This window comes from Gallus gallus, chromosome 1 (genome assembly GCF_016699485.2).
Source record: "Gallus gallus isolate bGalGal1 chromosome 1, bGalGal1.mat.broiler.GRCg7b, whole genome shotgun sequence".
Classification (NCBI taxonomy): domain Eukaryota; kingdom Metazoa; phylum Chordata; class Aves; order Galliformes; family Phasianidae; genus Gallus; species Gallus gallus.
This window is the reverse complement of record NC_052532.1, coordinates 89,941,165-89,963,913: the sequence shown is the minus strand read 5'-3', so window position 1 is coordinate 89,963,913 and position 22,749 is coordinate 89,941,165. Positions and strand designations below refer to the sequence as shown.

The window sequence follows — 22,749 nt, the reverse complement described above, 5'->3', positions numbered from 1 at the left end:
CAACCTTTCCTCATAGGAGAGGTGCTCCAGCACTCTGATCATCTTAGTGGCCCTCCTCTGGACCCGCTGTAACAGACAATACTTCTGAAGACATCGGAAGTAATCAAGAAATATCTGAACAGGCACACAAGCTTTCCAAGCTTGGAAGCTGCTTCGTGGTGTATGCAAACCATCCCCCTTACCTCCATAGAAGTGTCTCCCTTCCTTTCTATTTTTCCCTTTTTTCCCCCCCTCACCCATCACACCCACTTACCAAAGCCCTACCAGCAACCAGAACTAATTGGAACATAAAAAACTCTCTGCATTACTCTGAACTAGTACTCATCTGCTACAAAACAAGTATCGCTTCTCAGTGAGCCTCTTTTCCTCCTGCCTTTTTGCTGCCTTTTTAGGCTAGCTGAAAAGAAATTCCAAAAGAACAGAAAAGGGAGCTGCAGAACACAGTACAGCTTTTATATAAACCAGGAGGCCTTGCTGCATAATTTAAGTCTAATGCAATGCAGTTCACAGGGACTCGCCCATATGCCGAGACTGAGCGAAGTTCAGTTTTCAAGGATTCCTTTATTCACTGTGTGATTACCTAGCCCACATTTTCCTCAACTATTCAGTTTAATCACATATTTTAATTCCATCCCTGAATATGTTACATTCTAGACTTTCCATTTCAATTTCCACAGGGCAAATAAAACTGATGGAAAGCGTTTTGACAAGGGTATTGTTATTTCATCCAGTCGCCTGAGATGACTCCAAATTCAGATATTACATTTAATGTTTCTGGGGCAGATGCTGTTAGGTTTTTTCAAAGGAACACAGTCTCATCATCTGCATACATTAGTGACTTCTCTGCCTCAAGTTGCATACGCTTTATATCGTCTTAAGCTTTCAGAGATACTGCTGAAAATTTAATACTATTGGGGCACTTCAAACATTTTTCATCACAAAGTAAGGGAGAGGGTAACTGTGGAAATTCATGTACCAAAGGAGAAGAGTACTTCATGCATTTATTTGCTTCAGCAGTAGGAACTGCAGTGAGACGCTATTTGAGGGCAAACTGCCCCAGCCATTTTCTTCTCAGTCACAGGAGCCCAAAGAACCAAAGCTACTGCTTACCATCAGCATCTGTTTTTAAGCAACGAAGATTTTTCTACAGTTCAGCTTCCACAGTATTGAATACTGCCATCTCACTGCTCTAGATACAAGGTCCAGGAGGTTCCCAGCAAACGGAAAGCTCAGAGCAGGGACAGACATCCAGCAATCCATGGCAGGACTGCTGTGAATAATTAAAGCCCATCAATATAACCAGGTGAGCAAAGAATAAAGGCAATAAAGACTTCACTCCAGACACAAAAGGTAGTTTACTCATAATGGTTACAAGCATTTTTCAGCTTGCTACAACAGAAATCCTGGAGAAACTGATGCAGAACTACTGCATTTCCAATGGAACTTCCGACAGAAGACCTCATGTAACCAACATTCTTCTTACCTTTGTTAACAAGGTGCTGTATTAATAATTACTTTAATTATTTTTTTCCAGTATTTACAAGCCAATGTCCTTCCATATTCAAAACAAATGAAATCTGCATTAGTCTTGGCTTTGATTGGGAAAATCGGTTACATACACATACACACACAAATACGTATACACAAAATATGAAATAAGTGTATGTACACAGTCACGCAAACTGAAAACACGTGCCATCCACCTAACAGAAAAACCTCCACTCTTTACAACAGCATTCCTTAGAAATTTACTATAAGCTTCAGTCAGGGAAACAACTTTATCTCTTTGCTAAGAGTGGGACAGAAGGAATCCGTTCTACTTTAACACAGGCATCCAACCAAGCAGATATACTGTTACATGATTCATTCACAGGCAAAAGCCAAACACTGACAGATCACTGCTTTATACACCCACTCCATAGACTGTATACTTGAAAAGACAGTTTGCATGTGTATGTGCATGAACATGTACATACCTACCTATATAGCCGTATTTCTCTACAGCACTGTATAGCAGTACTGAGGAAACTTAAGGGAACATTAATACATACTCTCCTCACTGAACCTCCTTCTGTACACACCACAGATGTGCCATCACAAATTCATTTCACATTCCTTAACTTGGGGTACAAGCCACCTCTTCATATTGTTTTGTTCATAATGAGTGCAATCGTGTAACAAAACAAACTGAATACAGTACCACTACTGCAGTTATTAATCATTCCCGTTCTCTGTGCTTTACAGCCAGCTCGATATACTGCATTATATCACAAACTAACTATCAAAGCAAAACACATCTAAATCCACTGTTATTAAGACCCTTCAAAAATATAATTTATTTTTGTAAGCTAAAATAAAAAAGCTGGCGTTGATATATAGCTGCAAAGGTCAGCAGCTAAACATAAGACAGTTTTCAACCAGTAAACAACCTAACTAATATTAAACCTGTTTTGCCATTGCTAGGAATAGTCAGAGCTTAAGGTGATCAACTCTGCATACAAAGCAGCTCCTGCAAGAAAACACATTTTAAGATATCACATTTGAAGATATCTTCAAGAATGAATGCAGGATTTCAAAGACTTCAGAAGCAGGCCCCATTCAAACCATTTCTGAAAAATATACTGTACTTAATCAGTAATTTAAAAACAGTAGAAAAAGCACCACACAGGACTCTATTCTGGAATACAAATCCATTTAAGAGCATCACCTGGAAAATACTGCCAGGCTCTGATTTTGCAGAAGCCCACAAGCCCATGTTAGAAAACGCATTTTGTATTTTCAGGTAACCAGGTTACATTTCATTTACATTTTATTAGGGAGCTGCAAAGCTCTAAATTCAGTTGCCTTGGACACGTGTACAAACACACACAGTATAGATGAAATAAGTGTAGTTTATTCACTAATCAACTAAACTAACAGGCGTCACGTGGACTACACTTTCTTTAATTTAGCTATATACATTGGACCCCATGCTCTCCCTTTCTCTGGCAGAACCAGAAGTTCATGCTGCTGTGTATCACTGTGAAAAGTGAATTGCTGAGAAACAGCTTGGGCAATTTCACTTATATCTACAGGAATAACATTAGTGCAGGAGTTCAGAACAAGATTTATTACATCGCTGTTCTCTGCCTTTGAGAGAGTGCACGTAGAGTAGACCAATGATCCACCAGGACGAAGTGCTTTAATAGCAGACCTGCAAATAATGAAAAAAAAGTTCAACATGTGATATACTGAGGGAGAGGACAGAGGAGGCAAAAAGAGGGGAAAGGTGCAAGAGTTTTAAACCCAGATTTACAAACACGTACACGAATAGGAAAACATAATGAAATATTAATAGAATAATTGACAGTTTGGGGAAACACCTGCATCACAGTTTTGCCTTCTCATTCATTATTGTATTCTCAGTTAATTATGAGTGTGTTGGGTTTGTTTTTTTTTTAATGTAAGAATGACAAGTAGATAACAGCATTCATTCAGAGTTGCAGAACATACTCTGGATCATTTATATGCACAGCACAGCTGTGAAAATGCTGCAACTGTGCATACAAAATGGGTGAATACCACATCAAAAGTGCTAGTTAGATACTTAGCTGGCTGCTGGAGTGAACAAATAGCAGAATGTACTGTTGCCGTAATAGCCTGGACTAATTGCTCTGCTCTAATTTGTGCAATTTCAGCAACTTATTCAGCATATATCAGGACTGGAAATTTCATTGAGACACTACTTTCCAATCTGATTTCCTAAGGAACTATGATTTGCTGCATTATATCATCTACACGAGTCTACGTGTTCATATACCCTTCACTTATTGCCCTGTTGACAAATATTGGCTAAACAAAGGCAATATTTCAGGTTTATAGAAAACTTCATGGTGGAGTTTTGTAGTCCAACTACTGATGGACAGAACAGGGTGTTCCCTCACCTCCCTTCTTAATTCCCCACTGAAACTGAGATTGAACAAACTGTTTACTTTTCATTAAAGCAGATCCCCAAGGTCCTTCTCAGAAAGAGAGAAAAAGACTATAACTTGTCTCATTTCCTTAGTCTTACATGCAATTCATATTCACTTATAACAAATTAAAAGAAGAAAATAAAACCTTGTACCACAGAAAACTATTGAAGTCTTAGATTGGTAGGTATCACTGAGATGACTACACCAACCAAGAAGAGACAAAAAAACCAATGACATGAAGACAGTAAGTGGAAAAGAAAAACCCCAGTCCTCAAATCAGCTGAGCAGCCCCCAGAAGCAGTGAGCCTGATTCCAGGCTCAGATGAATAAACACCATAGCGTTGAAACAGCAATTCCTCCAGAGGCAAGCTGAGGATCTGCTATGCATATCAGAATGAAAGCAGTTGAAGAAAAAAGAAAAAAAAAAGAGTGGGGGAGGGAGAAACCTCAAGTCCCTTCTTTCTTTTTTCAAAGCAAGATTGGGCCTTTTCAGCAAAAGAATCAATAATAAAAGCTTTATCAGAAGCAGGATCAAAGCAACTCTGAAAATCCTGTCCAAAATAATAGGGAAACACCAGAACAAATGACTGAGATAATGCAACACTGTTCACTTTCCCAGGTGAAAACACCTTTGTATTACACTCTATACTCTTTGCATTATACTATTAAACTTTGCATTGTATTTCTCTGAGGAGGGTAAGCCCATCTTGCTTGTTTCTATCAGTCTCAGTAAGGTTAATCAACAAGCCAAATACATAATTTACTGGTAACCACATTACTCCAGTTTTACTTAGCATGAGGGAACAGATCTCTCTGAGTAGATGATGCTAAAAAAAATTAAAAGTCAGTGTTTAATGCCTTTGTTGTATCAGTTCAGTAAAAAGATGGTGAGCGAGCAGATGGCTAGCACATTTAGCATAAGTGAGAGAACAGCTCAAGATTAGCCTGTTATAGGTAAAGAGCAGGTTACAGAGTACTTATGTAGTCTGAATACTTCCAATTTAAGTGAGCCTAATGGACTCATTCTAGGATACTTCCAAAATTAGCTAAAGCTTGTGAAAGAGCAAGCTTATCTCAGACTTCTGAGTAGTTTTTGAGAATCTGTGAAAGTGTTTAAGAATATTTTAGATACAGTCTGATATGGATGGCATTTACCACATCACCTCAAGACAGTAAATATAGAATAGTTGTCACACCAACGTCCTTTCACATGATCACGGAAAGATTTATGTTGGAAGGGAACTCTGGAGGTCACTTTGTCCAACCCAGACCCTATTTTCCAAAATTCTGCAATTGATAGGTTGACAGTTGGATGATGGGTTCACAGTCGGATTAGATGATCGTAGCGGTCTTCTTCAACCTTAATGACTCTATGATTCTAATTACCAGCATCCACTTCAATTACTCTGTCCTGGATAGTCACCCCTTCTCCTCTTCCTGCATCCCAATATACATACACCTTATAGCAGGGTACAAAAAGTATTGGACCAGAGAGCCTCAGCTGTCTCTCCAAATAATTTTTTGTTTGCAGCTCTCATGCTGTGATGACAGACATCCATTTTAATGGGCAGAATTAATGCTACTTCTGTCTGGCATGTCTAACCAACCAAAATACATCCAGATGTATGGAAGATAGCTATTGTAAAGCAGAGCAGTAAGCCACAGCATGCATATCACAAAACATTTACAAGAAATTCAGTAATGTAATATTCCATTCTATTTCATGACAAACAAGAAAAGTTTTCAGATGTCTTGTGTTGACTGCCTGTTAACTTAGATTTCAAATGCCAGAGTGAAAGCAATCTTTATGAAATTATCTTCTTCAGGCATAATTCATAGCACCATTTTCTAGTTTAGAAACTTTGCAGTAAAGCATCTCTTCAGAATTTTGGGCTAACACTCAATGCCGTTGTGCTGCGTCTTGGGACAAAATAGCTCAGTGCCCAAGGTGTCACTTGTTGATAGTTAGTAGTGAGGAATCAAAGGGCATATTGCAAATCTTGCACTTTTAAACATACAAATAAAACAACAGAGATAATTAAGTGCCACAGTCAGAGTATCAGAAAGCAAGACAACATACCCATTTCTTAGACAAATGCAAGCATTGATGAAACAGCTGTGAATGTAGTTCATAAGCAGTTCCTCATCCATACACCAAGTTGATTATACGTATCCAAATTTAACGTGTAAAACACGATGTCTGAACCATAAGCAATACTTAACAGAATTGAAAAGGTCACTGAAATGTGAGGTTTTGCCACAGGCATAATTGTTTCTGCTACCACAAGAAAGGAGAAAAAAAAGTGTTCGCAGTTCAGTTACTCCTTCTAAAAATACTTAAGCTTTGTAGGTGTGCTGAAGCAGTATCTGAAGACTTCACTAAGGACAGAGTACCTAAGTACTGGACTGAAAGTACAGTGAGGCCATTCCTAAAGACTCTTCAGTGTTTAAGCACAAGCAAATACAAAACCATTAAAAAAATGGGAAAGTACATTCTTCTTATTCTGAAGATGAACAACAAACCAGGATCAGTGCACCGTTCTCTTACTGTCTCCTTAGATTTGTACCAGTTCTGGAAATCATAAAAGCATTTTTCCCACATCTAATAGTTGCTCGTTTTCTAGCTTTTTATCAGAACTTACAAAGAAGAGATCTAAATGGTGTCTTAAAGTGTAACTCATCTTCATAATATAAGAAACCAAGTAATTTCCTCATTTTCATACTTTCTCCTTCCTTTTATACATTCTTCATATATTCAGGACTGCTGAGCAACAAAAGAACAGCCAGGCTAAGTGTGGAAATATTTTTGCACAGCAATCAAGATGTACTTTCAGTATACCTGATAACTGTACTCAGAGCTAATAACCACAACTGCTTTCCTATACTGCCTATATTATATGAGAATTTAAACAAATGAGAAAATATTTTTACTGTTAAAAATTGGAAAAGGCAAGAGGTAAGTACTGAAAAAGCAGGCTAGCATAGACACTGCTAAATGCTTTTCTTTTCCTTATGAAGTAACAAACATTCAAGGCACTACTTCCAAAGGCACCATGCTCCTACCACCAAGTCTCTGGTGCAGGATTCAAAAGAAGGAGGAACACAATTTCCAGAAGAAAACCAAGACTCCTTGGCAATTTTCACTGCCCCGTGACCCAGAAAAGTCAGGCTACCCAATGCAAAGTCATCTTTACTCTGAACCTATGTCATGAATTAAAATACCTAAGACAGATTACTTGACACCGCAAGGTTAAATCACTGTATCTATCCATCTTGACAAGCTCAGCAACAGCTGTTTCAGCAGCAGTGTTCAATGTCAACCAACCGCCATCCTTGATTAAGCTGTGCCTGGCTTTTGAAAAACCTTCAAAGAGCTGCAAAATTCAAAGTGAAGAAGAGCTGGGCTCAAAGTCACAGGGGGATAATGTGGTGGGTTAAGCTGATTCAGAGAATCAGGTCTCCTAATTGTCAGCATGATAGAGAATTCATTCACAAGAAACCATGCACAAATACATTTAGGAAACTAATCTTCTATAAAGAACAGAGGGAAACAAGCCCATTAAAGGGGCACGTCAGAGCTGGACCATAACATACTGACACCCAACAGAACCCACCAGCACTGCTGTGACTACACAATCCAAGGATGTACAGTTCCTCTTGCATGAGGCATTACCCCCCTGATTCTTACTTAAAGCTTGACTCTCAACAAAGCAATCAGGTGCTTGTCATAAGGTACTTGGTAACTTCCAAACATGAGCTCCAAAACTGGACTGACTAAAAAGGGTGTGAGGGCAGAAGACACTGATGGTTTTTCACCTTTCTTTTATTATGTGTTTCTTAAACATAAAATATATTAGGTAATTAAACCACAGTGATTTTTCTCTTAGTGGTACATATGTTCTTCTTCCTACTTTTTAAGGAAGTAGCAAAACTTCGTTGAAAGACAAATCTAATTACACTTAATTTGATAATTTGAAATCTAAGATAGAAATTTATCATACTGAATTTTACATGTAACATGCACTAACACTGCACAGTTTCAAGCTTCTCGTGAGAATACATACTAGAAGGACAGGAAACTCTTCCTGGAGCCTCATATGTCCAGTTTTCCATACAACCAATTTTGTTCTACTCACTGCCAACAACTGATGTGTATAACTCAGCTTGTGTTGCATCGTAACATATTGCACCACTGCAGAAGTGTGAGGTTATTGTTTTAATTCTGTAACGTAGTCAATGCACAGCAAAAAAAGAATAAAATTGGTTAAACAAAATCAATTAACGTGCTCCATTCATCATGTAAGGCCTGAATCCAAAACCTCCAGGTTTAGCTCTTACAGAATACAATATAAAACAGCATGCAAAAAGAAGCGTATTATAGAACTGCAATTACTACTGCATGTTTGTGAAAAAAATAAACTATGTGTTAAACTAAAGGAAAAAAGTCAGTATTTTCTGAGGTAGTGAATGCAACTTCAGGAGATACCAGCTTTGTACAATTAGGGAAACCTCACTACAATATCAACATAGACAAATCATTAGTGGCTTGTAATGACAATAGCTAGAAAATTACAGGTTGTACTGAGATTAATTGGCATGTTATTCTGTAGAAATTTGCTCGATGCTTCTCCATATCTGCTTTGGCTTACTGACATTATTACTTTACAGTCACTGAATTTGCACTTCTATCTTTCCCATACATAAGCCTAAGACACAACCATAATCCAAACATAAACTGCACCTCTTCTCATTCTAAATGAGTTTTGTCAAAGAAAAAGTTTTGCTCTCTTTTATATTTTTGCAAGATGTTTCTCTGGAAACGGGATAAATAACACTTATCGTACCACAAAGTCAGAGGTACAAAAGGTGCAGTAGTCTCCTTTAATTCCTCATATATCTTGAATACTATAGGGTATTCAATAGGGTATTCAGAAAAGGGTAACATTTTCATTTATTTTAAAGAATATACTATTTCAATGCCTTTTTTTTTTTTTTTTTAAGTTTACTTCTCAAGAATTACTTTAAAACCTAGAACTGGAGAAGATGCTATTAGAGGAAACAGTAGTATGATTATTTAATACCTCTGGGAATAAAGACAGCTCCAGAGCCATCCAACAACTCTAAAAGCACTTCATGCAACTAAAATACAATTAACAAGAACCCTAAATTAAGATTTTTCACACTAGAAAAAAATTAAACATGATAAGCTGACATTTTAGTTGTTTTAAAAGTCTTGTCATCTCCAATTCTCTTTTAAAAATAGGCAGACAATGTGTATTTCAAAATTACAGCTAGAACCTGTATGTTCAGCCCACTCCTGCTATGCTTGGGTGTACGTTGCATGCCATTGGAAGGGTCAGCATTAATTACATTACTCATTTAACCTTTTTCAGTATTTAAAATAAAAAGATGGGGTATGTTTTAGGGCATTTTAAAAATAACAACACTTCAACAGTGCCATCTTTTGGCAACCAGAATGTATTTCTGCTCAGTGTGCACAACAACGATCAGAATAAAACCTGCTAATGCATACAAACTATTCAAGTATTAGAACATCTGAAGTTAAACTTGCTTTTATCCGCAATTCTATTCTTTTTGTTGACAAAACATATGCATTTCCTGCTTTCTCTTACAGGAGTCCAGGTGCATCAGACTGCACGTTAAAGCTTTTGCTTTGCTCTTCACCAGATAAAGACAAAATAAGGAAATCCCTCTTGAGATCACATGGCCAGTTTTTAATAATTTGTGAAGAGCAGTGACAGAGGCATACAGAAGAGAGACAACTTCAAATACCACCACACAGTATGGTAAGAAGCAGCTCTTTTGCAGAATTAAAGTAAACAGCCTTCAAAAAAGAAAACCAAACACATTTGCACCAATTTAGTCAATTTCTTCCTCTGAAAATTCTGATCAATAATGTTTCTACAGCAAATAATTTGAAATTCTTCTGATAAGAACATCAGACCTTCAATTTAACATTATTGAGCTTTCTCCTGTGATGCACACTGAGTCCCAGAACAATCACCCTGTTAACACAGGGCTATGAGATATCCTTTGCTGAACTAAAACTGCAGTACTCTTACAAGGGCAACAGATCAGGTTATTTCCGTACACATAGCCAAGAGCCAAAAGTGTCAGTGCAATACCCATCAACTCTTCTTCCACTCTCAAAGGTTGCAGCTGCCTGATACAGATACATGCTGTGCCTCCACACAACCAGTATCGTTGACTGTAAGGCTAGGTGTAGTTAGCCTGCATCAGACAGAGGTAGCTCACTTCAAATCAGAACTTCAACCCTTCTGTCATTTTAGTCATAGCAGAATTAACACCCGCAGAGGTCCATTCCTCTTCCCAACTTCAAAGTCTTATTTGAGAAAAGATGAACTTATACAGCCCAAGTAGAACCTTTTCAAGTAGAGAAAGCAAACCAGAAGACTTTTGAAGCCTACTACAGACTCAGTACATTTAGAGATGTAAGTTATTCAACTTTTCAAAGACCGAAAGCAGTTAAAGAACCATCTGCAGAATCTGTCAGAACAACAGTTACAATTCTAATAGATTCTCAGTGGATGTAAGTAGATGATTATAGAAAACGAGTAAATGAGAAGAAAAACTCCAAGGAATGAGCCAAAAAGCAGTGTAGATCAGCAAGCCTGCGCATGACTTATCTCCCACTTTCTTACACACTTTCTCTTCCCTTCTTCACAGAACACAGCACTCATTTCCTCTCTCAGTTGACCACTCCATCATCGATACCTCAGTTTAGAATTCCTTCAGATCATTTAAAAATGCTATATAACTTAACCCACAGAGCTCTGATGTAGGAGTCCAACAGTCCCTCAGCCAAGGCTGCCATATTTCTGAAGGGACCCTGTATTGCTGCTTCCCAAATGACATTCAACCTTGCTACCCTTTTTAAGTTCTGGCATTAAGTAAACTCTGGAAATCTCTACGACTGTATCTTTGTGTTTTTTTTTTGTTTTTTGTTTTTTTAAATAAAGGCTCAGGTCAATGTTTCTCTCTGCTTTTGCCAAAAACATTCAAGGCTGATATCTTATGCATCAGCAGCAAATCACAAAGAAAACTAAATCAATTTGCTTATACAGGGCAACTACCTAATTACAAGCACATTCCTTTCTGTATCATCATTACATGCCCACGTGTCATTAAGGCTCTTGTCTTAGAAAAAGCAGAAAGAGTATGGCGGTATCCATGCCCTGACACCTCAGTCATATGATTGCATACTGCCTACAAAAAAAAAAAAAAAAGAAAAGAAAATCAAGATTTGCCTTCACTTTACAACCAAATAAGCAATTTGCAGCACACACATACCAAAAAAAGAGTAACAGAAACAGCATAATTCTTTGCTAAGTACATGTGGAAAACTCTGCATTGCAGTGAAAACACGGAAGAGACACTGAATGCTAAAGGAATAATAGTGGAGTTGTATTTTTTCAGTAATTCACAATATTTAACACACGTTTTTCAATTTCTTTGGTAAAAAAAAAATCTGTGATGAAGTTCTATGAGCACATTTATTCTGTGAATCTATGTCACTGATTTTAATTACAGAGAGAAAATAGCAGCTTGTAACTTAACATCCTAAACTTTCACCAGAAGTTTTATTATTTACTTAATTTTCAAAAGTCTGGGCTTCAGGAAATAGTGCTGGTCTGTTGGCATGCAGGTTAGCTTTTAGAGACTTGGGCTGCCAATTCTACCTGATGGCTTAAGGGAAAATGTCAACCTTATTTTATGGGCCACACAAATGTGCCATGTACCTTGACTCTGATGTTCAAGAGGAAAGAGAAGACACTGGACATTCTGCTAAAAGGTACAGGGAGTGTTTAGGGGCTGTTCTCGTGGATAGTTATCAAGTAGTCAGAGGAAAAAGAAAGTTCCTTGTTTGGTTGCAGTGAGTTGCTGACATGCTGTAATAAACCATGGCAATCCTGGGACACGTTCATTGTCTTGATGGAAGCATTTCATTAACTAGGGACAATAAAGTCTGATTCCTTAACCTAGATTAAATGCTTCATTTTGAATTCTGAAAAACAAGACCACGTACAACTCAGAAGATCAAAACAAGTATTTCGTATTACTGATTTTGCTACCAGTAAGCAGAAGGGCTGAATAGTCACGTCTCTTCAAACCTCTCATACACTCAGAATTCTCTCAAAGCTTTTAGCTTTGTGATGCTTGCCTTACACACCCAAAACTAACACATTCCCTTGTAGTTAACTACTTTCAGAGAAAAAGAGGTGAAAAAAAGTCAGCTACATCTTTTAAAGTCAGTTTGAGTTCTGCTGGACCAGAACTGTATGAAACACCAATTACAGCTGTTTAACTCCTACAAGATGTTGTGTATAGAATTTACGTAGTCTGAATGTCTTTGCTGCATTTTCTGAAGCGCATCCTGTTTGGATTTATTTTCAGCTGAATCCTAACAGTTTATTTCAGCTGCAATAACTGGCTCAGGAATAATTACAACATCTGTAATGGTTTCACCATCAAGTTATTATGCACTCGACCTTAACCCCTAGTTTAATTTTCATCTGAGAACCGATAATATTGGAAAATTCATTTGCGGGAACCTCTGCCTTTCACGCTAGCATTCACTATCAGGAAATGAACATTCCTTACTTTGCCATTTGTTTTCTGCATGAACAGTCCAAATAATAACAAGATTTGCAATGTGTTCTTGGATTACAGCACTCTGCAGGGATGCTTTGGTTTTGATATTAACAATCATTACAGTCTCAATTTCCTTCAAATCAGTGATGCCCTCGTTGCTTATAAAATTTGCTGTTCAACATCTATGCTATCCATTTACATTTCAGATTTTGTTCAGACTGGTGGAGGAAGAACATCCCATCAGTTTCAACTTTATTTATTTATTAAGATTTTTAGTCCCTGAAGCCTTTGTACTTTGCACATTGTATTACAAAAATACTTTTCCTTCCTCACTGAGGTCCCCAGTTTCCGCTCCTTCTAAGGCTGATGTGCTTTAAACAAAGCCCCAAAACAAGATGACAAAATTCAGAACAGGATTACAGGTGAGTTATCACCATAAATAAAAAGAAAGTGGAAATCACAAATTATGTGCCGAATGTCACTCAAAAGAAACAAAGATTGCATTCCCTTTCGCATTTTGTTATTCTCATTTGTAGGTAACCTCTTTCGCTGCCCTCCTTATACAACAAAATTATTGCTAAACTGAAGTCATGCCTGGCTTTTATATTTTATCTTCAAATCACACCATTTCTTCCATTACTTTCAACAAAACTGCTGAGCCGTAGCTTTATTTTTATTCTACAGATAGAGCAACTGAGGTGAGAGATACCCATGAACATAAAGCAGCACAAGGCAGCCTGAATAAGCAACCCAGAGCTAGCACTGCATGAGCTGACTCAAGCAACGTGATTTAGCATACGTTCAGCCTTCCTGGATATTACTAGAAGGTATCTATTACCAGAAAGTATCAGAGACAGAATTCAAACAATTTTTGATAATTATGCACTCTGGCTATAAAACAAAGGCTCAAGTAGGTAATATTCTACAACCTTAGTTTTGCAAAAATCCTAATGTACTTGCATGAATCATTTAGCCGTTCCTGGTCTCATTTTATGATTTCCTTTTTCCTCTTTCACATATAATCTGAGATGCCATTAATACTGGAAATCCATTCTAAAACAATCAGAAGGAGCAATAAGAATTCAGCAGACACATACAACACTTAACCAAGTACACTATTAGATCAAGCATGCAATCTTTACACCATGAAACTCGACATTATTGTGCCCCAAAATCCTTCAGAAGACAAAAATAATATCCAGTGTGCATAACAATACTGTATAATCTGCAGAACTGCTCAGATATATTTTAATGATAAAATGTAAGTTGAAGTAAAAGGATTTTAATTTCCATATCAAAACAATTCTGGTCCTTACAAAGCTTATTCTTCCTGTTGCTACTGTGAAGTATACTTTCAACAGACAAAATTCTTCCTTCCATTTAGGAATAATTTGATTAAATCCTATTTGGGGTGACAGGTGTGTACTTCTGTTGGTTTTATTCTCAAAAAAAGTACCTGTTGTCACGAGTCCTCCACTTCAGCATTACAATCTGCAGTGATTTATGCAAATTCTCCAAATTCCACTGCATGATGTATGCTTTCTTTTGGTTGGGAATCACAAATTGGATTTTGTATGTCAAATATTGAAAAGAAAACACTGAAATAGGTGAGTGGTTTAAATGTGATTGATTTCTTCAAAGGAAATGGACGACATGATGCATTACTGCAATAAGATACTCATATTTCTGCAATAAATCACAGGCTTCTGATAGTTTTGCACAAGTTCGGGTTGAAAAAGACCTATCTGGAAATGCTGCAAAGGGAACTTTCCATAATAACTTCTTTTTTTGTAATATGTTATATTTCCATTCAAGTTGCTTTGACAGATAGACTTCAGGCATGGTTGTTTCTCAGTTAAAAAAACTCAAGTCTAGAAGGAATTACTGAGAAGTCACAGAACAGTTTTTCTTCATCGGAGAAAAATGAGTTTCAAAGGTTTCACAAATGCTAGCCAGCCTATGTCTAGTATTATTAAAAGTGTAATACATGACAACTTTGATTTAAGTTACCAGGTGGAAGCTCCTGAAAAACAGACAGCTCCTCGCATCCCAGCTCCCCCATAAGCCAGCATTCTTTTACTTTTTTTTTACCCAATTAGTTATGATAAGTATTATTTTTGGGCTAATAGTAATCAAGGTGTATACATATACACACACACAAGTAGGACTACTCTCACAGTTTAAGAAACAAACCAGGAATACTATGCAAGTTTTCCCTTCAGATAAGGAATATTTACAAAATCATTTTAGCTGTACTCACTGAAGATATACCAGACTGCTCTTAATCATCTGAAAATAGACATAGATACACATAAGTTAGACAGGACCACGCAGAAGCACCACAGCAAAGGACCCAGACCTCACCACGTATGTTACACTATGCAAATCTCCATATTCAAGTTATTTTCTTCATCTAAACAACAATTGCAACAACATACTCTTTACATTTCTCTTCCTCATGTGGTGAAACTTTGGTTTGGATATTAAACGCAACAGATATTGCCCTCGCATAATTTTCATTAAGTAAAAGCTCCTTTAAAGGCTCTTCTTCACATTTCTCACCTTAGTAGTTGGAACTGTAGAACAGATAACTCTTTTCTTTGCAGTAACCTAAGTGTAGCTTGCTGAATATCAGAAGAGAATAGCCAACTTTTGTCATTTGAACAAGGAGCATCAACCAGTACCTATACAAAAAAGAGCAAATAAGACAATTCACAATGCAGATATTCACTTTCTGAAAACAGTCTATCAAAACCCACCCAAGGTACTTTTGGAAGCACTCAGAACACCATATTTTACTTTCCATTTGGGGTGTGGGAACAATCTAATTATTATGTTGAGATATGGCATTCTTAAGGAATCACCAGGTAGGAAAAGAAAACATAACATAAGAAGCTGCTGCTCCAAAACTATGCTCTACCTGGATGGATGGGTCTTTCTTGTTCCCTCATGTAACATGATGGAAGGCACAGCCATGTCAGTGCAGCACGATCCCAGGCTGCAGCAAGTGAGGATCTGCTCAAACAGCAGAAGGCAGAGAAACAAAGGAAAGAATCTGCTTACCTTCAGAAGGCCTCAGGTAGGCAGGGATCTCTAGCAAAAGATACCTTCACCTCCACTGCCAACCCTTAAATGAGGTCGGTCTGGGAAGGCGTTGATCCTGGTTCCACCCTCTTCTGGTCACTCAGGTGCATTCCTTCCTCCTCAGGTGCACCTGAGCTCCCCTGAGTTGGCCCTCCCCTCCCACCACCTGACTCAAACCTGACTTTGCACTTCCACTACACACCTGAAGCCATAAGCTTTTCGTTATCAAGACTCCTTATCAAGACTAACTAGGTAACATCATCTAACACATGAACAAATGTGCAATAAGCTTCATGAAATGATTTCTGAGGCTCTGCAGATATTGATATAACAAAGATCCAAGATCACGTGCAAAAATTTTTCTTGAGTTCAGAAAAAGAAGAAAAAAAAGGGGAACAGCATAGAAAAAGTAGTAGAATAAAGAAATATCATTTGCTAATGAGTAATAATGTTACCTTGTCATAGAACTCAGGCTTAAGTTCTCCAATCTGTCTACCGTCCAGGATAGAGACGGTTATTAAGTTAAACAGAGGACGTGGGATGAAGGATTCCATTGTCTGTTTCAACCATCTTGATCTCAACTCATCATACTCATTACAGTGAAGTTCACCTTAAAAATATAAAAAGTAAATGTTCTAAAAATCAGTCTCAGAGTATTTGTAAAAAAAAAAGTTCCACAAGTCTCAGAAATTCTACAGAGTTTTTGTGACAGCCACTGAGCTTATAAACTATGTGCTTATGTTATCACACGTTTTATAGCACTGCTTGTTTTTTATAAACCCTAGTAAATTTCAACATGTTCCTAGAAAGCAATCCATGAATATTTATTAGAAAAGACTGAAATACTTACAGTAGCAATAGACTTCCACAGTAAAACAAACTTTAAACATAAGTCACATCCAAAAAGCAGTGCTATCTGAAGATTGTTCTGGGCTCCTGCCATTGTGCTTAGATAAGGAAGTATGTATCTCTTATTAATAAACTTATAAACTGCCTTTTAACTAAATGAAACCTCAGCTGACTGCACCCTATCTCAGGGTAGTCAAAGCTTTTGAAGAAAAGTCACTTGTACTTATCAAGTGTAACAATACATTTTCTCTTATTCTCCCTTGCTATTTTAATAAAGTTTCTTCTTTCCCAACTCCAGACACCCACCTGCAGTTCATCCTAAATTCTATGTCTGCTATAGATAGTAGAATACATCTCAGCATCCAGCTGCTCAGGTACAGCCATGATCAACTTCCCTGAACCCTACCTTCTCAGCAACAAACTGATACCTTTAGAAGCAGGGGTAAAATAAACAAACACTCCCCCTCCACATCTTTTTGAAAGGGCAATCCATGTTTCATTTACTTCATCAGCAGCACTGATTTTTCTCCTCTAAAAGAGAGAGAATGAGAACCAGCTGTAATCAGTGGGGCAGGTGGTTCTAACTAACATTCTCATCTGCAAGAACCTAAGCTGCTGAAAACATGTTGAGACAATTACTACCCAAACTAACAGACAAACTTGGAAACAGCAACCAAGGCTTACTTGAACCCTCCAGCCTAACAGAACTGGGCAACATCAAGCAGTGGCTTTCTAACATGCTGGGGTTATCACAGAGCTCTCCTCTGCAACATCTAGGTAAATCGAGACTGGAACTTATTAAATACTGGTATAGACCAATTTCTTGTCATAAGCTTTCTTCCCCTGCCTAGGTCTAGCACATTTAATCTATATTCCATTTTACACCAGTTCATTTATTTACTTACACTATTTGCACAGCACGGCTCAGATTGGAAGCAGAGGGGGAAAAAAGTACAAACATTCTAGGGTTGTAAATTACTTAACTTCATGGGTCAACAAATCTACAAAGGACTTGAAGTAAATTCTTCAGAAGTAATATGACTAAATTAGTGGAAAAAAAAAGAAAAACGAAGCTACTCTGCATTTGTCCATCAGCATGCAGTAAGCTATATTTAAATAACTTCTGCTATTTTCATCACCTTGTAGGTAAACAGAATTGAAAAGAATGTTAGCAAACAGCACTCAACTAAACACTTGTATTAAATACCCCCACCTCCATTTCCAACTCTTGTATAGAACACAGACACAACTCAAATAGCCCAGACAAAAATCAGCTTCTTGATACATTACCTGGAGAGGCACACTGTAGGATCGCTACTGATTTACCCCCTGGTGCAGCACAGAGATCCAAAACATCTTCCCCATCCTTCACCTCTAACGCAAGCACTGGTAACACAGAAGCAGCATTGAGCAGATAATATTCTTTCAGTTTACCAGCCTGGTGTTTTTGTGAAGGGAACCTCCTAGGGGTTCTACTGACGTAACACTTCAGTGATCTCGGAAGATAGGGCAAAGTTCCTCTGAAGGCAGGATGATATCCCTGTGCACACAAGGTGTCCTCCAGGTCAGCAGTGTGGCTGAATTTGTTGAGCAGGACAGCATGCTGCCAGCACAATGGGTATGTGAGTACCTCTCTAGATTGGAAAAAGGAAACTCTATTTAATAACTTGACAAGTAAGATGAACGTCCTGCAAGAAGACTCTTCTATTACATCCATATTATTATGGATAATATTATTATATTTATGGATAATATTATTAGTTATCCTTATTATTCATATGGATAACTGGATGATTCTTCTGCAATCAAAAAGGAATCATTTTGATTAGATACAGTTGTGAAAAACATGCAGAAAAAGAACCTCAACAGGAAATTAAGCCATCATTTTCCCTGGTTATTGCATTAAAACACTAACTTCTTCTGAAACATGGCATTCTCAATTTTTTCCAAATTCTTTAACAAATGACAGTAGAAGTTATAAAACATGAAGCACAATGTTTTTACTTCTCTAGGGTCAAAGAACACCTGTAACGTTAGCCATCAGAAATCATAGCAAAAACAATCCTGTCAGCTTCACAATGGTCATTCCAGCCAATGCTGTATACATGCATTCGTAACATGCAGTTTTTACAAGCGTCCTTTGCTAAATTTCCATGTACGTTCTACAATCACTGCATCAGAAAAAAAAAAAAAAAAACTTAAATGAGAAGATATTCCTTGAAGATGATCAAAAAGCAGTGTTTAAATACAGGAGTGCACCTGTTCTTAGTTCAGTTTGATTTTTTCGCGCTTTTCTTCAAAGATTTCCCATTTTCTATTTGAATTCCTATCTGCAATATTCACTGACTAAAAGAGGAATGTAAACTGATCCAAGCTAAGAGTTCTTAAATTGATTCAGTTCCACTGATGCTGCACTTCTATGCTTTTATTTACACATATATAGTTTCAAGAGGTCATTCAGAGTAGTCATATGGTTACTAAGAATACAAAAGAAACTTATCCACTCAAATAATGTGGCACAGCTCATGTGAGCATTCAGCTTAAACCTAACTGCTTTTGTTCACATTCCTTATACGCAAGCTAAGCAATTAACTCCCCCAGAAGTGCTCTTCTGTGGCTTTTTTATGAGGGACTACCATCCAGCAGGGAAGGCAAGGTGTCCTCTCTCAATTCCAGTTCTTCAGCTGCTGTGAAATCAAGGTCCAAATTAAGGGACATCATTTTCTGACAGATAAACAGCCAGTTCTCAATTTCTTCTAACATCTCAACTATGAAGCTGTAAAAAAAATGCTAACAGCAGCTGTGAAGTAAGAAGGGTTACGTTTTGAACTACGTTTCTACAGAACAGCTAACAGAGCATACAAGACAGCAGTATCCTGGCAGTGCACACACACACACACGGGAACAGAAACTTAATCACCACATCAAAAAGCAACATCAGGGAAAAACTTAACAATTCCACCATCTAACCTTCTGTTACTTCCTGCTTTTACTGCAGTTCTAAACGACAAATAAACTGGAACAGTTGCTACAATCTATGTAAGACTCTTTCTGGAGTTAGTTTTTAAGTGCTTCATAAACTAATAGAACCTCTCTCATTCCACAACCCCCAGTCTGCCCAAAACAACAGACCTGACACTGCTCCATGCATCTCCCAGCTCTGTCGAGTACTGCTTCTCAAAGTGGTCCAGAACAACTTGACAAGTTTGCTTTTGGAGCTTCCCTTTGGTTTTATTTTCCAGCTGCAGAGAAAGGAGTTAAAAGGGCAAAAAACCAAAAACAACTATTAAAAATTATTAAAATACTTTTTTCACATTAAATCAATTGGTATCAGTGATACTCAGATATCAAGGTTGTATCCAGCATGTATTAAAATGTAACAAACTGAAGGACCAAGCTAGGTCCTCTCTCCTTCCCTACCTATTAAAGAGAGCAATCAAAAGCCTGCCAACAATATTCCCCCTCCATCCACATTAGGGTAAGTGTGGGTGGATAGTAGGTCCTGTGGCTGCGTGATATCGGGAGCAAAAGAAGCAGAGCATGACTGAAAAGACTGCTTCCTAGAACTGCAATCACTTCTGCCAAGACTTATCTACACACTTAAGTAAAATCCACTGGAATCATTGTGCAAGTCCTCTGGAGCAGAGCCACAAAGCACTGCAACAATGAAGTTATTCCAGGAATAAGAAAATAATCTGAATCAAGGAACTGCTCGAGTTGGAAGAGACCCTTAAAGGTCATTTAGGCCAACCTCCTGCAATAAACAGGGACACCTACAGCTCCATCAGGCATTCAGAGACCTGTTCAGCCTGATCTTGGGTGTCTCTAGGGACGGGACATCCACCACCTCTCTGGGCAACCTGTTACAGTGCCTCACCATCCTTAATGTAAAACACTTTGTCCTTATATCCAATCTAAATCTTCCCTTACTTTGAAACCACTTCCCACAGAGCCTGCTGAAGGATCTGTCCCCTTCTTTTCTTATAGCTCCCTAATTAGCTATAATACAGCTATAATTCTGATTCTCTCCTCAGCCTATGGAAAAAAAAAAAAAAGTTTCATTTCTCAAGGAAGAGGAAAGAACTTTGGTTTCTGAACAAAGCCGTTCTAATCACAAGGAGGACACAGAACTCCGCTGGACTTTCCTCCTCGGGGCCGTGCCATACCACTCCCCTCCAAGCTGGGACCATCATTCACTTACAGCCTTTCACGGCTCACCCTTAGGCAGACAAGCCTGGACACAGCCCCCCCCCCCCGCCCCGCAGCGCTGTGCAGGAAGGGGACGGCCGTTCCTCCCAGCCCGCTTCCGGCCCCGTGCCTCCGAGTGTGGCGCCTCACCTGCTCCGGCGTCTGGGCGGCCCCGCGTCGCGGGCGCAGAGCGATCCCGGTGGGGAGCGGCGGCAGCAGGCGGGCTGCCGCGTGAGGCAGCCGCATGGCCTCCCTGGGGCGGGGCGGCCGAGTGCTACTCCTCCCGTCTGGAGCTCTGCGCTGCTCTCAACCGGTCAGCTGGCCCCGTGCTGGAAGCGTGGTGTTTTTTTTTCCGTTCCGGAAGTGGTTTGCTCCTTCTGAAGCGCCAGGAGCGGGGTTTTGGTTTTGCTTTGTTTTCACGGTAGCAGGTTGTGCTGTCCTCTCTTCTCTGGAATTGTGCCTGATTCACTTACAGAGCTGATCCTATCCAGCTACTGCAGCTACCCCAGTCACCACCACCAGACCTCCACTAGGGGTTATTTCCCAGCCCTAATTCCTGGCTGGCCCAAACTTAAGAGATACTGCAACTACCGTTGCATTGCTCAGCATCCCCCTGTAAAACGCTGGAGACAGAATCACAGAATCATTAAGGTCGGAAAGACTGCTAAGGTCATCTAGTCCAACCACCAGCCCATCACCACCAATACTGCCCACTAACCATGTCCCTCAGTGCCACATCCATATGGTTCTTGAACACTTCCAGGGACGGGGACTCCACCTCCCTGGGCAGCCTGTGCCACTGCATTGCCACACTTTCTGAGAAGAAAAGTTTCCTCATATCCAACCTGAACCTCCTCTGGTGCAACTTAAGGCCATTCCCTCTCATCCTGTCACTGTTAACGGGGAGAAGAGGCCGACCCCACCTCACCACAGCCTCCTTTCAGGCATAGAGAGTGATAAGATCTCCCCTGGGCCTCCTCCAGACTGAACAATCCCAGTTCCCTCAACCGCTCCCCATAAGAGCTGTGCTCCAGACCCTTCACAGCTTTGTTGCCCATCTCTAGACATGCTCCAGGGCCTCAATTTGCCATAACAGGACCATGGAGACCTGCAGGCTCCTTGTGTGAGGAAGGACATCAGTTTGTTGTTAACCTGCTTTTGCTGTTGTTGCTGTAGCCCACTAAAGCCAGTACACACGCTTTACTCTCTCAGAAGCCTGTTTGTATGTCAGCTCTTGCTGACTCCTCCAGAAAGAGCGACTTGGAAACAGCAAGTTCCTCTAACAGGGCTCTTTGTTAGTGACTGCCTGTGCAGCTCCTGTGCACTTACACTGGCCTCTAAAATCCAGAATGGAAAGGGGTGCAAAGGTAAAGACAAGAGCCCCAGATAAATATTTGAGTTTCGGGCACTGACTAATTTAGACTAGGAACATTCATGCTTACCTCATGCAAATGGTCGTCAAACTTCAAAGCTAGTTTAAGTGTTTCAATCAATATCCTGAGAAGGAGCCAGTGGGTGAAACGGAGTGCTCCTGCATACCCAATTGAAAGGAAACCAGAAGGGTTTTTAATAGATGAGTCGTACCACCAGATAAAAGTACAGTTCTCTGCAGCTGTAGTTCTGGCAAGCCCTATTACTAACACATACAAGAAAATATATACAAATTTAATTGTACTTTGCCAATAACACAAACCACAGACCCGTCTTAGCGAGGCATTAAGTGTGACCAGTACCATGCTCAATACCTGCCTTAGAGTCCTTGAATGTAATTAGTACTGTGCTCATTATGTGCCTGAGAAAGGCTTTGTGTGGAGTGTCCAGGATGTAGGAGGAAGCTGTGGGGTGAGGGAAGCACACCTTACAGTTCTCACTCTGCATTTACCTCGACTTCAGTCGTTCCACTAGCCCAAGAGGAAAATAACTTGAAGTTATGTTAAATTCATATTCAGTGAGGAGTATAAACAGATCATCAACCTTTCTGTGGCTCATTTCCCTAAGTTTTGTAAAAAGTGCAGGCCTTTTTACCACAGAGCAGTTGTCA

General features: G+C 39.1%; 1 protein-coding gene across 4 annotated transcripts; it reads right to left on the bottom strand.

The window, feature by feature from the left end:
- Nucleotides 1-1,336: 1,336 nt before the first annotated feature.
- NSUN3 (NOP2/Sun RNA methyltransferase family member 3) lies at nucleotides 1,337-20,962 on the bottom strand. 4 transcript variants are annotated; one of them, XM_004938314.5, is made up of 7 exons: nucleotides 20,859-20,962; nucleotides 19,653-19,762; nucleotides 17,811-18,154; nucleotides 16,127-16,281; nucleotides 15,508-15,602; nucleotides 15,150-15,271; nucleotides 3,167-3,193 (listed from the first exon to the last, which is right to left on the bottom strand). In XM_004938314.5, the coding sequence occupies exons 1-6, from the start codon at nucleotides 20,952-20,954 to the stop codon at nucleotides 15,151-15,153; spliced, it is 921 nt and encodes a 306-aa protein (XP_004938371.2). In that variant the 5' UTR covers nucleotides 20,955-20,962; the 3' UTR covers nucleotides 3,167-3,193; nucleotide 15,150. The 4 variants fall into 4 exon arrangements, with proteins under 4 accessions (XP_046757747.1, XP_416643.4, XP_004938371.2 ...); XM_015297960.4 differs by lacking the exon at nucleotides 3,167-3,193 and adding an exon at nucleotides 3,386-14,876; XM_046901791.1 differs by lacking the exon at nucleotides 15,508-15,602 and having other exon boundaries at nucleotides 1,337-3,193; nucleotides 20,739-20,962.
- Between the last annotated feature and the right edge of the window lie 1,787 nt (nucleotides 20,963-22,749).